At 42.2% G+C, this 18,381-nt stretch overlaps 1 protein-coding gene across 3 annotated transcripts in view; it reads right to left on the minus strand.

The window, feature by feature from the left end:
* The window catches only part of LOC138304022 (protein-glutamine gamma-glutamyltransferase 6-like), a 418,261-nt gene that overhangs the window by 121,189 nt on the left and 278,691 nt on the right, over positions 1 to 18,381 (minus strand). For all 3 annotated transcript variants that reach the window (XM_069243672.1, XM_069243674.1, XM_069243673.1), the window contains 3 exons: positions 15,175 to 15,423; positions 12,999 to 13,376; positions 3,795 to 3,952 (listed from right to left, as the gene is read on the minus strand). In XM_069243672.1, coding sequence (XP_069099773.1) covers positions 3,795 to 3,952; positions 12,999 to 13,376; positions 15,175 to 15,423 — 785 coding nt within the window. The remainder of the gene's footprint in view (positions 1 to 3,794; positions 3,953 to 12,998; positions 13,377 to 15,174; positions 15,424 to 18,381) is intronic.

Genomic DNA, 18,381 nt, shown 5'->3' on the forward strand with positions numbered 1-18,381 from the left:
ACTGTAATTGATAATACAAAGTTCAAAATAATAGACTGACTCCAGAATGTTTTGTGTTTCAAGGGTGTTTATTTAAGTGCTCAAAAAAGTGAAGGGGGGTTGTAAACTGGGGATGGGTGATGGTGGAGGAATGTCCATGGCAGAGTCCAGTCTATTAGTCTCAGAGGTGCACTGCCCATCTGGGCATTGGAAGTGGAGCTGGGGCAGTTCAAGAATGGACAGGGTGACAAAGTGGGACAGTGGGGGGACAATCAGGGTGGTCTTATTTCCTGGCGGGGGTCTTGCCATCTTGCTCTGTCCTGTTCCTGGATCTCAGGGCCCGCTTGCGTGGTGGTTGTCCGTCTGCAGGGGGTGGGGTGCTGGTCCTGTGGCGGGGCGTCCTGTCCACTAGCGCCGGCGGAGGTGGTGGGCAGTTCGTCGTCCTGGCTAGTGTCAGGGGCCTCTTGGAGTGCCACGGTGTCCCTCAAGGTGTTTTGAATGTCCGTCAGCACCCCTACGATGGTGCCCAGGGGGGAGCCGATGGTCCTGAGCTCCTCCCTGAACCCCAAATACTGCTCCTCCTGCAGACGCAGGGTCTCCAGCAACTTGTCCAGTACCGTCGCCATCGTCTCCTGGGAGTGGTGGTATGCTTCCATGATGGAGGAGAGGGCCTCATGGAGAGTTGGTTCCCTTGGCCTGTCCTCCCTCTGTCGCACAGCACAGATAGGGGAGGGTGTGAGGGTGGGGGTGTGTGATAGCATGCAGGTAGGGTGGGGGATGTGATACTTAAGATTTGACTTACCAGTGTCCCATCCTCCACCGACTCCTCCGAGGCCCTCAGGATGCATAATGGTCAAGACTTGCTCCTCCCATGTTGTAAGTTGTGGGGGAGGAGGTGGGGGTCCGCCGCCAGTCCGCTGCACCGCGATGGTGTGCCTGGAGACCGTGGAACGCACCTTCCCCCGTAGGTCGTTCCACCTCTTCCTGATGTCCTCCCTATTTCTTGGGTGCTGTCCCACGGCGTTCACCCTGTCGACTATTCTGCGCCATAACTCCATCTTCCTGGCTATTGATGTGTGCTGTACCTGTGAGCCAAATAGCTGTGGCTCTACCCATAGGATTTCCTCCACCGTGACCCTGAGCTCCTCCTCGGAGAAGCGAGGGTGTCTTTGGCGTGACATGGGGTGGTGTGTGTGATGTGTGGGGTGGTGTATGTGTTGATGAGTGTGGTGAGTGTAGTGGTGTGTGGTGTTTTGTGCATGGATGTTGTGTGGTTGATGGTGTTGTGTGCCTCTGTGTGATGGGGTTGTCAATGGCTGTGCTCTCTCTCTCGCCTTCTCTCAGAATTTGTGGTTGTAGGGGTTTGTGGGTGCTGTGGGTGTGTATTTTATATTGTGTTGGGTGTGTGGGAGTGGTGTTTGTATGTGTATCAGGTGTGTGCATTTGTAATTGTCCAATGTGGCGGTGTTTTGGAGATGTGTGTGTATTTTGAGCGCGGCGGTGTGTACCGCCGATGGAATACCGCGGTTGAAAGACCGCCGCGTGGATTCGTGGGTCGTAATAGCATGGGCGTGCTTCTGTTGCCGTGGAGGTGGAGAAATTGTTTCCGCATGTTTATCGCTGACCTTTGTTGTGGCGGAGTTGTGTGGGTGTCTGAATTTCGGCGGATTCCGTGATGTGTGACATAATAGCTGTAGCGGTTTACCGCGGCCGCGGCGGTGTATTGGCGGTCTTCTGCACGCCGGGAAGCGCCTTATACCGCCAATGTTGTAATGACCCCCTTAACCTTTGGGTAAATGAGCATGAAATCTTATCTGATGTTCAGTACGGGTTCAGACCAGGCCAAGGCAGAGTGGAGCAAAATCTTAATCTACATTTGCTAATATCCAAATATACAAGTTCAATCAAGGGCTCTGTGCACTTTGCCTTCTTTGATCTCAGCTCAGCTTTCGATAGGATTAACACAGCAGAGCTCTGGGCTGAGCTGGGGTCCATGGGATTGAACCTGCTATCTTTCCCTTTTTTAAGAGACCTACACAATGGCCTTACAGCATTTGTAAGGTATGGTTCGAATGAGGAGGGTACCCAGCACTTTAATCTGCAAAGAGGAGTTTGCCAGGGATGTTTCCTCGCTCCTTTTCTCTTTATTATGTACATTAATAGCTTGAGCATGGAGTCGATGTCCCGGGGGGGGGGAGACAGACCCTCCGCCCTCTTATAAGCAGATGATTATCGTGGTTGCACACATAACAAGGGTCCATTTTGCACCTTTTGGACCTTTTTATCGATTTTATGGACAGTCTCGACCTGTCGTCTACTTAAAAAAAAAAATCCCCTGTCATGATAATGGGCCCCAAAACAAAAACATTGGTGGCCGAAGGCCAGGACACAAGTAGGGTGGAAAACTTTTCTTACTGGGGCATCTTTCGTGATCCAGGTCTTAGTTCTTAGTTGGCACACCTTGATAAAGAATAACACAATGAGCTTTAAGAGGGCCATATTTAGCATAAAAGATTTCTTGCATCGATTGGGACAAAAGCAAATTAAGGTGTTGCTTAAATAGCTTTGGGTACACAATTTGGGGCTTTGTTTCCATTGCACCAATTCAGGTAGCGGAAAATATGTTTATGAGGGGCCTTTTAAGTGTAGCTCAGGGCATCCCCTCGGAGATTGTGCTGGGGACTGGGTACATATCAGACTTCATATGCCTCTGCCCCCTCTGGCTTTCAGTTTGGCAGAAGGAGGAGTAAAAATTAAATAAGTTAATTACTTGTGACTGGTTAGGATTGAACAACATGCTACATATTCCATGGCTGTATAATATGTACAATCTGAAAGTTTGCACGGAGAACAGAGCTCTTCTCTGATCTGGATTGCATTGTCAGAGAAACCTACCTTGGTTGAAGCAGGCTTTCCCACTCAGGGTGGCAGTAGAGCGTGAGGCTTCTACTTTAACCAAGCAGTCGATGTGCTGGTATGTTCTGATGAAGTCAGTGAGTGGTATTGAACCTTACCTTTTCATGGAGATGTGTAACTACCATCGCCGGCTGTTGACTTATTTTAGACTAGGCAAATTCCATCAGCTGATGTTTCCAAATGGAGGTTGATACAAAAAATCCAATTCACCTGTATGGGTGTGTCACAATATACCAGTTTGTGATATCTTGTATATTGTTTTAATCTGCCGCAGGTTCAACTCTCTTTGTATAAATGTATAACGCAATTCTTGCTGCCCACGAATTTCAGACAGGCGAGACCTGCACTTTTATATCTGCAGCTTTTATTAATGCTTAAAATATGTTTTTATGTGACATGGTTTTTATCAGGTGTTTTGAGCTTGAGATAACAAGACCCTTGTCTGCTTGTGGTACTATTATGTTTTTGTGGAAATGTCACAAAGGATCAGTTCTAGGACATGTACTTATACTCTTTCAAAAAGCTTTCTTAAGCGTACCCTCTCGTCTTGCAGCTGCCTTCCTTCGGGACTCTTTTTATTTATTTCACTGATTGTCTCATATTTTGGATTTTTGAATTTTATTAAGTATTTTCATTGCTGCCTTTGAACTATGTATGGTCCGCATACTTTAAGGATTTTTTATTCAAAAATTGAACAAAGTTTATATGATGATGATGACAGACTGTGCTTAGAATACAGGATCGAGAAGAGAACATTCTTGCACTCAAATAAGACCTTGTGAGCATGAAAATGCCAATGGACTGTGCATTTCCCACTAACAAGTCTGGAAAAATTCTTCTTGCTCTGCATTTTATTGTACATCCAGAGGGTAAATATGAAGGGTAAAAAAGCACTTTACCTGAATGCTGAGAGGAGGTTGTCCAAGGGACACATGTTTCCGCACCAGCAGTTTCCCTCCATTCTTCACCGCACACACAGCTGCCACCTCAACCATGTTGTCACGTGTCAGGTCATGTTCATAGTCTGAAGCGGAGATGAGTACTGGAATGCGTTCCTCTGAAGACCACATCAACACAAAGAAGACAACTGTTAGTTCAAAAGGATGTTATTTCTAAGTGATTCCAAGGGACAACAATTATGAGAATAATACAATCAATAAGGTTTTCCACTTTCGACAGCATTCACAACTCTCCTGTATTACGTTTTATCTGTCTGGACGATAAAGACCTCTAGGCATGGACAGAATTGAGTTTGCAATAATGTACTTCATTTTCTAAACAATCACAATATTAAACATAAAAGAAAATCAAGGTCTAAGATTAATCTCTGCTGTTTACTGCATGATCTCCAGAGAGAGAGAGAATACCGACTTGGAAGATGATGAAAGCCGGTTCACTGAGATGGCCATAGAAGTAACTAGCTGGAATATGTAGACCAATAGATACAGATGTGGAAGTACCAACATACGTCACTAGCATCCACGTTTTGTTTTTATTGTTGCCAATAGAACCTCCAAATACAATTTAGAACACTGGGTATTCCTTTAGACAATTTTAATAGAATAGTTTCATAGATCCTGTGCGAAGAGTAATATCCAAAGAACTCCATCTTCTACAGAGGCTCAGCCTGCCTGGATGTGTTTAGACTCTGGATAAGATCTCAATGATGAAGCACGTCAGAGTTTTCTGGGTGAGAGTCCTTATAAAAGACCTAGTACCGTTTCTGAAGGATACAGATAGTAGGGAAATTAAGGGCATTAATGATTAGACATTATCAACACTACTCTAATCATCCTACAGTTTGATTGAAACCAAGAGTGGGATATCTCTCTAATGATTTGCAGTATTCTTGTTGGAAGTGGATTTAGGGCCAGATGTAGGAAAAAGCGCAAATTGCGAGTCCATGCGACTCGCAATTTGCAACTCGCAAATTGGTATGCAGTACGGTGTCTCAGACACCGTCTGCGACTCGCTATGGGGTCGCAATGACCCACCTCATTATATTTATGAGGTGGGTCGCAAATTGCGGCCCCATAGCGAGTCTAGGCACTCGCAAACATGGAGGCCTGCTGTCGTCAGCAGACCTCCATGTTCGTGACTGCTTTCAATAAAGCAGTTTTTTTTTTTTTTTAAGTGTAGCCCGTTTTCCTTAAAGGAAAACGAGCTGCACTTGAAAAAAAATCCGAAACCTTTAGTTTCGGTTTTTTTTCAGGGCAGGTATTGGTCCCTTGGACCACTACTACCTATTTGTGGGTCCATTCACAAAGTGGAAGGGGTCCCATGGGGACCCCTTCCAATTTGCAAGTGGGTTACCATCCACTTGAAGTGGATGGTAACTGCGACACCATTTGCGACCGCATATGCGGTCTCAAATGGTATTGCATACCACTCCGAATCGCAAATAGGAAGGGAACACCCGTTCCTATTTGCGATTCAGAAATGCATATTGCGAGTCGGTATCGACTCGCAATATGCATTTCTGCATTGGGAAACGCGAATAGCGAGTCGCAAACTGCAATTTTTGCCGTTTGCGACTCGCTATTTGTTTCCTGCATCTGGCCCTTAGTGTGCTAATATATAAGTGCTTTTCCAACAAGACTTGATGTATGTACAGGGAGTGCAGAATTATTAGGCAAGTTGTATTTTTGAGGATTAATTTTATTATTGAACAACAACCATGTTCTCAATGAACCCAAAAAACTCATTAATATCAAAGCTGAATATTTTTGGAAGTAGTTTTTAGTTTGTTTTTAGTTTTAGCTATGTTAGGGGGATATCTGTGTGAGCAGGTGACTATTACTGTGCATAATTATTAGGCAACTTAACAAAAAAAAATATATACCCATTTCAATTATTTATTATTACCAGTGAAACCAATATAACATCTCAACATTCACAAATATACATTTCTGACATTCAAAAACAAAACAAAAACAAATCAGTGACCAATATAGCCACCTTTCTTTGCAAGGACACTCAAAAGCCTGCCATCCATGGATTCTGTCAGTGTTTTGATCTGTTCACCATCAACATTGCGTGCAGCAGCAACCACAGCCTCCCAGACACTGTTCAGAGAGGTGTACTGTTTTCCCTCCTTGTAAATCTCACATTTGATGATGGACCACAGGTTCTCAATGGGGTTCAGATCAGGTGAACAAGGAGGCCATGTCATTAGATTTCCTTCTTTTATACCCTTACTTGCCAGCCACGCTGTGGAGTACTTGGACGCGTGTGATGGAGCATTGTCCTGCATGAAAATCATGTTTTTCTTGAAGGATGCAGACTTCTTCCTGTACCACTGCTTGAAGAAGGTGTCTTCCAGGAACTGGCAGTAGGACTGGGAGTTGAGCTTGACTCCATCCTCAACCCGAAAAGGCCCACAAGCTCATCTTTGATGATACCAGCCCAAACCAGTACTCCACCTCCACCTTGCTGGCGTCTGAGTCGGACTGGAGCTCTCTGCCCTTTACCAATCCAGCCACGGGCCCATCCATCTGGCCCATCAAGACTCACTCTCATTTCATCAGTCTATAAAACCTTAGAAAAATCAGTCTTGAGATATTTCTTGGCCCAGTCTTGACGTTTCAGCTTGTGTGTCTTGTTCAGTGGTGGTCGTCTTTCAGCCTTTCTTACCTTGGCCATGTCTCCGAGTATTGCACACCTTGTGCTTTTGGGCACTCCAGTGATGTTGCAGCTCTGAAATATGGCCAAACTGGTGGCAAGTGGCATCGTGGCAGCTGCACGCTTGACTTTTCTCAGTTCATGGGCAGTTATTTTGCGCCTTGGTTTTTCCACACGCTTCTTGCGACCCTGTTGACTATTTTGAATGAAACGCTTGATTGTTCGATGATCACGCTTCAGAAGCTTTGCAATTTTAAGAGTGCTGCATCCCTCTGCAAGATATCTCACTATTTTTGACTTTTCTGAGCCTGTCAAGTCCTTCTTTTGACCCATTTTGCCAAAGGAAAGGAAGTTGCCTAATAATTATGCACACCTGATATAGGGTGTTGATGTCATTAGACCACACCCCTTCTCATTACAGAGATGCACATCACCTAATATGCTTAATTGGTAGTAGGCTTTCGAGCCTATACAGCTTGGAGTAAGACAACATGCATAAAGAGGATGATGTGGTCAAAATACTCATTTGCCTAATAATTCTGCACTCCCTGTATATCAGTTTATGGCTTATACTGTTCAAATCCATAACTGACAGAAACATTACTGACAGAACTAACACTAGAACACTACAATATGGCAGCAGTAATTAATCCAGACGTAATGCTGGTATCAGCGTATTTAGCTACCCCCGCATTTTACTTTGATTGTCAAATGGATGCTTTTAATGACCATCTTTCACAATTTTAAGAAAGAGACCTTAATAGTCAGTGAATCATAGATTACCATTGTGTGATTTTACTGTATTGTGATTGAAAAAGTGACTGCTCTAGGTTTCCTGACGGAGACCAGCACCCTTCAGGTTTATAAGAACAGATAAATATTTGCCTTATTCCCAGTAGCGTGTGTACACAAGGTCACAAATTGTCCAGAGACCACAAAAGAATGTGAAACAACGACTCTTCTGTTTTTTTTAATCACATTCTTTGTCAGATTGTCTGATTCATGCATTCATATTTTTTAAAGGATTAATATTAGGTAAGAAAAGACAAACATTTTTTTTTATCTTGCTTATTTCTGGAAACAGATAGAAAGTCCGTGTCATGCTACCGCCTCCTTCTGCCTCAGTTTTCTGTGCAAAACATAAATAGCATTCTTGATTGTGATGAAGTCCAGCCCTCCTATTTTTAAGTTTTTCTTCTGCTTTGAGATATCTAAGCTTTATCCATTAAGTGTTTCTTATTTTATTATAACAATGAAAACCATCCCTCTCAAATAGGATACTGTGTCCTTGCATTTCATGACCTATGTCCGGTCACATTCCCTTTTGACATGTTTATCAGCATGCTTGTACCTTCAATTATTTTCAACCAGAACGTTCTGTCTAGGGCATGAATTGATGTATCGCTCCATGCCCTTTTCATTCTTAGAAGTTCTCTCAAGCATGTTGTTGGGATGGGAATGCACCCTGCATGGTGAATGGGCATGTACCCCTGCTTTCATTATCTGACTGCATGTGAACCTGGTTTTCTAAATGTTATGTTTGAACCTGGGGTCTCGCTAATCAAGTTGCAGTGTAGAGTCTTAGGCCTGTCCCGGTAATGCAAGGTCCAGAACATGTTCTATGATTCGGAGGGGTGCGCCATGCATGCCCTCAAAGTAGGCAGTGGATACTATCCATGTGCTGGGTGCATCACATATAACAGTGGTGGCATCATACCATGGTTTTGGATATCTACTGTTACCCAACCTTGGGTTAAGGAGAGGTGAGCCTACTGACTCGCAACCTAGAACCTTGCACAGCCACCATGTATGTACAGTGAGTATGGCACACAAGTACGGCAAATGGACTCATGCAGTATGAGTACTGGAGCCAATGTGAACCATTATAGATGCCCCAAGTTTAGCATGGCTCAAGGTGGATGTAGAGGACAAAAAAGAGGAAGTGTATTGCCTGCATTCCTGTGACTGGAGGGTGGAAACCCAGAGAATGACATGAGTGAGGGTGGACACAGAGCTAACTCATGAAGAAGAGTCTGATTCAACAGGTGGAATGGCAAATACTAGCAACATCGTAGATGGACTATCTTGAACTGAACAGTTAATGGGATGTATTCCACATAGAGGGTTATGGATCTTGACCTCCTTTCATGGTTCTGTGCCTGCAATTGCGGATACTGAATCGATATCTAGCAAGTCTAATAGATGTGGTATGGTCCCTTTCATGGTTACCTATTGTTTCCTTTTGTTTCTTATGGATGGTATGAAGGTTGTGAGTCCCTTTATCTGTACTTCCATTTCTGACATTAAGGTTTATTGGTTGTTGTGGTTGCTGGCTATTAATGCCATGAGAAAAATTTGTTGGAGCAATCTTTTCTTTCTGTTCTGTGCTTAAGTTAGGCTCTGTGGATACCTACAGCAGGGATGTGAATGTGGATTTAGTGTCAAAGAGCATTTAGGTGGGCCATTATTATATTTAAATATGGCCGCCACAGTCATTGCAATGGTCATGTGACATGTTAGTACTTGAATGCTCTACACCAGGGAGATGGCCTAGATGGATATTATATTTATTAAGTTGCTGAAGTCCACAACAGTAAAGTTACTGTAATTACAACTGTCTCTATACTCTGGGCATTAGTTTGGCATGTTTACCATTTCAAGATGGCCCCATAGTCACTGGAATGGTCACATGACCTGTCACTTCCTTATTTAAACCCGCCAGGAAGACCAGCAATTTTTGATTCCGACTCTCATGGGTTGAGCGGATGGAGACAGACACTGGTGGTCCCATATTTAGAAGGTATGAATATGCTACAGCGGAGGCAGTGTTTTATTACAGTTTATGTTGTATGAAGGTTGAGCGATCTTAATATTATAATATTTGTGGATTGGTTTACTTGGGCTTGTAGGTTGAAGTCCCCTTGTGTGTTGCTAAGGAGTCTATTTTTGCAACCTGTTGCAAGTAGCGAAATGTAGTTATTTTGGTTGGAAGCCTGACACAGTCTATTATGTGATGCACACATTATATGTTTTTGAGGTGCTTTTTGACCTTTCTTTGTCATGTAGGTGGTGGCCTGTACTAGTTGCCACACCTCTGTTTGTGGTGTTTTCTTGGGTTCACAGGCGGTACAGGGTGTGATTTGGTTGATTGCACGTATTGTTTCATAATTAAAATTTCCTTATGTGTAGGTATCATTTTACACTGAGTCCTGATGATGGTTTGACGACCTCTGACTGCCAGCATAGATGGAAACATCAACATTACCTTCTCATTTGACAAGCTAATTTGAAAGACCATGATATTGCTTGAACTGGGACTGAAAGCCAGGCAATTATCGCGCAGGACTGTGTCAAAAGGAGAGTTATAACCCCTTCCTGGATCTTCTGTTGGTATACAACTGTGTGATCTAGAGGAGTTATATACTGTTGTCTTCAGGATGAGCATTTGTTGTATTTGCTGAAAATGTTTTGAACCTCCTGAATCCTATTGATTAATATGTTGGATCTGAACAGTACGGAGTTGTCTTATTCATTAATTGAAGACAGGATCTTATGTACACAAATTATATCTAAGCAATTACTGCAGGAGCATTTTTAAGTGAGACATTGTCTGTACCCAGTTCCAAGGGGAATACTGAGTTGGCCCTAAGTGTGCTGACTTATAGAAAGTTGGCTTTTTTCTGCTCTTAAGCCCTGTGTGTCTGCTTCCTACCTCCAACATACATCTGGGTTGGGGCACAGCTGGGCTTTGTGCGTTCCCCCTAGAAAGCTACACACAAACGGAGCTGAGGTGTGCCATTTACAACCTGATGGCCCATCACCAGGCTGAGGGCCTTCCTAAGACAGTTGAGAGGGAAGCACTGACACTTGCACCTGAATAGGACTGTGCTTGTCCCAACACAAAGAGCTGCACAACCCCCTGTAGTGCGTCTGGAGAAATGGCAGAAAAGGGAGGACCTGTGTGCACTTCAAAGCCCCTCTCTAAAGTTACCCCACTTCAAAGACACCACTGCGTACAGTATAAGAACTGGACTTCTGACCGTACACTTCTGGACCTCAGGATACTCTGCCAGGAAGAAGGACTGCTGTGCTGCTGAAAGGACTGCCACTCTGCTAGAACTCTGCTGGACTCCTGCTTTGCTGTGCCTGTCCTGTTGCCCTCCTTTTTGGAGTGTGAAGGATTGGACCTGCAGCTCTTCATCTCCAGAACCAAGTGACTCCAAGGGCTTGCTGGCACACATTGCATGTGTGCTGCAGATCAATAGCACACATTCAATGATTCTAATCCTTTTATTGTCCATTCATTTAAATTTGTGTTAAAAGTGTATGCTTCGATTGCAAACCCTACACTGAACAGCTCTCACTTGTTTCTGGACCAGGGGCAAGGCTGTGCATAAAGCACGGTAGCCAATTATGCACTGGTGCAGGAAATGGCACTAGCTGCTTGCCAATCTAATTAGATATGGTTCTGCGCTGTTTTCATATTTGTACAAAGCTACACAATTAATCTGGCTGCTAAACTAAATAAAACATCTGCTGAACCCAGAACCATTCGAAATGACACCAAGTTTGCTGGAAGGATTTATGTGTGGAGCACACAACTTTAAATAATGGCTCCATTGTATCTTAGGGCAAACTAAATTAGTCTGACATTACTTCCTGTAGCACTTTCTCTTTCTGGCAGAGATGAGCATATGACATGTAGTTTATTTCTGAGACTAGAGAGTATGCGAGACATAGCCTCAATAATCTGCCAGTGATCGCTGTTATGTTGAGTCCAAATCTTCCTAATTCCTCTCTAATTGAAGCTGAACTCACTCTGACACACACAGTTTAATACATAGTATGCCATTAAAGACTAGGAGCTTGATTTAGAACTCGGTGAGGGATATCCTGTCCGCCAAAATCAAAATCCCAGAGAATATAATAGGATTTAGATTTTAGCGGATGGGATATTTGTTACCATTGTGACAGAATAACCTGTACGCCGAGTTCCAAATCAGGCCCTCAGTCTCTTGAGAACTAAATGTACTAAAGACTGTCAATATTTCCATCCCTTTGTAACAATGATATCCCATAAGATGTTCCTCAGGGTCAGAAATTATAACACCCTATCGATACCTCAAGAAGCTCTCTATCATTAGTGCGGTTAGATATGGCATGGAGCAGACACCAGCCTTTTAGATTCACAAAAATAGATGATTTGTTCTCTCCTAATTGTTATTGAAGGCAGCATCCACACTAACTGCTATATGCACTCAACTCTCTTTGAGCTACCCATAATGGGTTACCATGTATGTCCCAGAGGAAGAACTTGTTGGAAATCCATACTAGAAAAAGTTTGAAACATCAATGATCTTTAATGCTTTTGGTTCGCAACAGACCGAGTTATAAGGGGTGCACTATGTAAGAAATTCTCTTCCTATTTTAAAAACCAAAACACTTTAGTTTTGTTATATAAGGCTTATATGTTGTGCACTTTTTTATTACTTTCACTGGTCACTTGCACTGCATTGTTTACTGGGAGCACCCTTGGACAAACTTGTCCTTTGAATTGTTGTGGATATATTAAAAACATAAGTTGTACTCGCTTGAGCTTGGTGTTAAAACCGCATGCATGCAATGTGCACCCACTTTCCTAGGAAAGATACACACAGATCACTCAAGTATATTCTGGCGACTGTACCTTACATCAGAAACATAGCAATAAGTTATACTTCAGCACAATATCTTATACTTTCAGATAGCTTGCATAGGGAAGAGCTATGCAGCAGCTTCTACTTGACCCTATCGGTGGTGTGCCCTGTAGTAGCAATACATCCATTTCAGCATGACCTCTTGACTCTTCAGCTCACATTCATTCAGAGCAGCAATGCCCATGCATCACCTGAGGGAGATCTGTGCACCTGTGTACTAGCTTCCTAATGTGTCCTGAGACCCAACATTCATGTGGTATGTCATTTGTGCTTCTGCATCGAGTTCTATTTCACCTTCCAGCTATCTTAAGGCATTGTGCTGCGAAACATGCCTACAGAACCTCATTAAGCTCAAACCACCAATACTTATAATGCTTGGTAAGACAAGTAGAAGCATTTCGAGCTGCTAAACCTTCAAACACACCATGGGCATAAAAGTATAAGGATGAACACTTACCTGTGCTCAGGCAGATAAACACATTAGACCCAGTGGTACAAGCGTTGCTAATAAATATAACCTTCTCTGTGGAAGTCATTTCTAAAGTATAAATTCCGAGGGGTCGGACCTTAAATTATATAGGGACTTGGATAAGGGAGAAAAACAATGTGTGAATGCCTGTATTAGTCAGATGATCCACTTCAGTTACTTAATTAGCGTTAACCACCATTGCACCTCGGAATGTCTGCTTCTTTTGCCTGGATTGTCATTGCTTATCACTCCCCATGAGTTCTGTATATTATATCTTTCCAATTTTACCTTAACCCTGCAGCCAGTCTCAAACTTACCACTGTGGGGTTTCACAGTAACATCATGTGAGTCTCTAAATATCTCAGCTGTTGGTTGTCCAGTATACTTGACAGTTGAAGAGCTAATGTTTACATGAATAGTCTTGCGGCTCGAAGTTGGGTTATTGAGAATTAATACAATGTTGATGTCCTCACTGATCAAAGGGCGCTCAGACAACTTGAATTTCCCTGATATTTGTGGATTTTTGGATATTCTTCTGTGGCCATTTTCATCTTCAGACAATCTGCTGAATTTCCTAATTCTTTCTCTTCTTGAACTGCCAAAACTTCCCTTTCTTTTATCTCCTTTTTCCATTACGTGCATTTTGAGTAGCTTCTCCCGAGCCTTTAAAAATACTGCTCTTTCCTCTTCAGATCCTAAGCAGAGAAAAAGGTTAAATAAATGTCAGGTATGTTCCTTAGTTCAAGTTCAGTATAACACCATAGACTGTTTTATCTTGGCTCAATTGATATCCTGAACACAATTGTGTTATAAGTAGAAGTTAAGACATAGACAAAAAGTCCCCTAGAAACGGTCTAAAAGTTACTGACTGAGAATTTATGCTGTATCCAATTATAATGAAGAGAATACTGAATAAATCTTTCCATCCTCACGAATTTATCCTGCTGGATATCGGGTATGGGACAAACTGTATTTTCACAAGTTGCTACCAGTACCTGTGAAGTGGTTTACTACACCTAAGGATGTAAATGAAAATAAAATAAGATAGTCAATAGATATCACTATCTGCAGACATTAAAGAGGAGTTCATATAAAAAGTGCCTCCCTATTCTGTTTAATATTATTCGGAATATACCACTGGAGGGGTTAACCGAATGGTTAACTAAGAGCACAATAAGTGTAGATACATTTTCTCCTATTTCCCCCTCAATTCTCTCTTGATTATATAAGTGGTGCTTACATTAAGGGTGTATAAAAACAATAAATGCAAAGGTGATATTGGGTGACTTTCAAAGCCATTACTAGACCGAGGATGAAGAGCAATCCTTACTGTTATTCATTTCGATTTATTGAACCCAGAGGAGAAATCTGAGATACAAGTTCCCTCTGCAACTTTGGCTGGTCACTTATTTTGTTTTCTCCAAGTATTTTGACCTTGAAAGGCATCTTTCTTCACTCACTGTTTTGGTAATCTACACTCAGGCCTGAAGCTCGGCAGAAATGACTACTGAGTTTGAGAAGGCATCTTTAGAAGTGGGAATGTTGCTTATTCTTCTGCATCTGAATTGAAAGAATGTAGACAGAACTAGCTCAGTAAATGCAAAGGAGGAGATGTGAGTGGGTCCAGTGTTGGGAAAACTAGTTTGATGTTATACTCTGCCTCTATTCCGCCCCTGTACTGGAACAGGGAGAGTTGGGACAATGTGGAGGGTGGAACTGTGGAAACGTAGCACCAATAAACAACACACAGTTAAAGGATATGTTTCCACACTGAACTGACTAGGGCCCATGTTCTCTATTTAGAGTATGGCTGACCACAGAAAACTGGGGTTTATGTGTATATTTTGGAGGAGATGATAGGAGAAAGTAGCTCAGTTTCGAAAGTAAGACTGGCTAGCAATCTCTAAATCTTCCACCTAGAGAATCCTTCAACAATATACTGTGTAAGGAGAAAAGAGTGTGATATGAATGCGTACACAGTCACTCACTCACTAGGGTGATCACCTACTCAGCCACTCATCTAATCAATAAATTTGATTTATTTCCAAATTCTTGCGCAGATGAAAAACTTCAATAAACATATATGAATTAATTAATAAATTAGTCCAAATGATAATATTCATTATGCGTGAATGAGAACGAACAATAATCCCTGTAAACAAAGTATGAATTAAAATGTTTATTTCTTGCCTACCATGCAACTAGTAAGTAATACCTCTCTATTGCCTATTTAGTTAAATGCATTGCAAGCCAAAACGTACAATAATATTTTAAAAACAAGTATACACAGTCTCAAAATATAAGAATTATAACAGAATGAAGAAAATTATTTTACATTGCAGTGAAAGGCTGTAGTTCCTAGAATTTGAGTCTCTCAATATATAGAGACTGACAAAGGCTGATAAGGGCAGACATAAGGGACAAAGAAGTATGAGCGTTCCACTCAAGTGACGGGAAAACAGTATTTTCCATAGACTTGGGATAAATTCTCACCTTCTGGATATTTATAGGCATCAGTGATGTCCATACGTTCATCTGATCCAAGGGCCTTTGTGCTGATTTTCTGCCCAATAGATTTGATATCAGTGTGAACTGGCTCCATTAACTCATCATCTTCATCATAAGAGATCCAGGTGACACGGTCAGCATTCACCTCTGCAAACACAAAGGGGCTGTCGTAGTCCAGGTCTACATCACCTTGTTTGACTGCTTGGACAGATGCAGGTCCACACCGATACATTTCTACAAACCAAGAAAGGTAAAGGCCTTTGGGTCAAATGCATTTCATGACTGTTCATATGCACTTTATTGTGTTTTAGAGATTTGTCTTTTTTTAAAGTTACCACACATAAGCAAATGGCGACAGGGACAACATACAAATAATCAACACAACAGAGACAAACATAATGCACAATACTGTAAAATGGGAACTGTATACACAAACTGTGGGCAGCTGTACCAGGACATATACCACACAGTGTTCATCTTTGTACATATGAAAATTGCCTTTGCTCTCTACATTTTGATGTTTGTTGTAGTGCACTTCGTACTGAATGTTGTCAGGCTGAAGCTAATATTGAGCTGATGCATTTTGTTAAGGTAGTCTGAGGAGTTTGTCTGTGCCTTTGTCAAGGAATTTGAATCGTGCTGGCCTTTTTACATATACATTAATTCAGTTTAGAGCTTGATTGCTCTATGTGTCTTTTTAGACTCACAGTTTTGGGTTTGCAAATATCAGATTCTCAACTGTGGAAAGGCTCACATGGCATTTTTATGTCTTGCTCCTCCAAGCCCAGCATGTTTCAAAGCCAATAGTCAACTGGTCATTGTGTACTTGGATCACATTATGTGGGAAAATCAAATAAGTCCAAGCCATCTGATTGCATTCATATTGTAGATGGTTAGGGCAAATGCATTTAGCCCAATCCAACTGGTCATTGCATCCAAAGTTTTGATTACTGGGGCAAAGGTAATTAGTCTGATCCAACTGGTAATTTCATCCAATGATTAGATTGTGATGGCAAAGGTATTTAGTAAGATTACCTTCATTTATTTCCTCTCAGTGTGACTTTTCTGGGATCCAGAAACTGGGTAAGTACATGTGGGAGGCTGCTGTTGAGGTTCCTGTATTATACTGCATCACTTTGGCTATTGATATTTCTCCAGTCATCGGAATGAGCTATGACGCAGTACAGGCCTCAGCACTTGTTAATTTAGAGCTTCAGTTTCTGCAGGTCCAAAGCAGAAGCAATCTCTTCCTTTCTGGCATAAACCTGATTCACTGGCTAACAGACCCTCATAGAAATTTCTAATTTGCCATTATTCATTCAGTTGACACTGGCTAAACAGAGCCTTTATCCTGCATCGTGAGTATATGTTTGCACTGCATAATGCTTTCTTGTTTTTGAGACTATATGGAGCAGTGTGATTGGTAATGGCTTCCAATAACCTTCACACATTCAAAGGACCATCATAATATGTTAGATTGGTCTTCGGTTTCCGAATATGACAGAAGGCATATGCCCAGGTGCAATAACTTGGCACACTGTTTCTATAATAGCCTGCTTCTGCTATTCCCAAGAATTATCTGGCCTGATTCTCGGTCAGAGGGTGGGGATATTCAATGACTGCTTATCTCTATCCCACAACACTATAAATGTGTTACCTACCCTATATCTCATAATTGGGGAGCATAATGTTTTAATACCATGTAGGAAACCAAACATTGCGATATAAACTTGTCAATCTATACTTTGCCAGATTAAAAAACATCAAGGAGGCATCATTTATGTTGAGCTCGACAAACTACTAATACAGAAGCTGCATCAGCAGAAGGAAAGCCCAAACTCATAGCAATTTGGAGTAAATGGATGCTTGACTCTAAGTTGTTTCAGTACAATCTGAGGGTCTGCTTAGTACTGAGCTCCTTCCCTGAAAATGGTTGCTCACACCTGGCAATTTTACATCTGGAGACAAGACCCATAAGACCTATCAACTAGTACTTTCTTTTTAGAATAGTCATAGCATCTCCATTCTGCATTTGCAATGATTCTTCACAAATTTCTCACCTAGTTACCCACTGAAGCTTTGGGGTACTGATTACTCAGTACACTAAAATTCTCTATTGATTTTCCAGATCATATTTCATTTTTTTGGTTCTGCAGTCTCTTCCTACCAATCCCTAAATACCTGGCACATTTTGGCTATTTCTGTCACTTCCTTCTGTACATCCAAATATGTTGGAGTATTGGAGAAATTTCATGTGATAAGACTGAGCCCACCATTCAGGGTTGCACTAGGGTCATCATATCCACAAAAATATGAGAGAATTTTAATTGGAAGATGCAAGAGATGAAGCTTAAGGTTCAAAAGTCCAACTTACAACCATCATGGTCTGGCTCTTGGCAGGCCCTGCATGCTCAAAGAAGTGTTATGTGCCTTCCTCATTATCATTGATATTGTGAAGGAGATCGCAGTCCTGGTAAGAGGTGAAACAGAACATGCAACTCGGTCCATTCACCTCAGTCATCCAGGCCATGTTCATTCCAGAGGATACCTGGGAAACAGAGCCAACGAATAGTTTACACCTGGTTGTAGACAAGACAACTGAGCACTCTTTAAAACCCTGTTGGAAAACAGGCAAATTATTCCCTCTCTCTTCTTTGTTTTTGTCTTTGTGCACATAACATAGACCTAGAACTCTTAAGTAAAATGGTCCAAGTGAAACAACTACTTCATGGCTGCTTGTCACGGGTCTCAGTTGTCATGAGCTGTCTGCTTCTGGGCATTAATGGCCATGTCACCAATGAAACAAATGTTACATGACTGCTTATGACGGGTCTTCGATGTCATGGCTTGTCAAAAGTGCTCCTCCCCATCTCACCAACCTCTGGTCTTGGACATTAATGGCCACACCATATTGCCACTGAGGATGCCGTCTGCACCATCTGATGGCAGGAATGACTCCAAGGTTTGTGGCTGTCACATATGTGCAGGCCAGTTATTAGCTCCCTGCACAGTTAATTCTGTCCCTGTGCACCACTGCAAAACCTGTGACTGTAGCCCCACCTGAGTGGCATGCCACAGAGGATTAAAAAAACAACGCTGTATGGTTTGAGGATCCCAGGTATTTGAGGATTGAATGCAGTATTTGAGAATCTATTGTAGGACTCAAGGATCCCGTAGCTAAAAAAATACAAC

Source organism: Pleurodeles waltl, chromosome 7, assembly GCF_031143425.1.
Source record: "Pleurodeles waltl isolate 20211129_DDA chromosome 7, aPleWal1.hap1.20221129, whole genome shotgun sequence".
NCBI classification, from domain to species: domain Eukaryota; kingdom Metazoa; phylum Chordata; class Amphibia; order Caudata; family Salamandridae; genus Pleurodeles; species Pleurodeles waltl.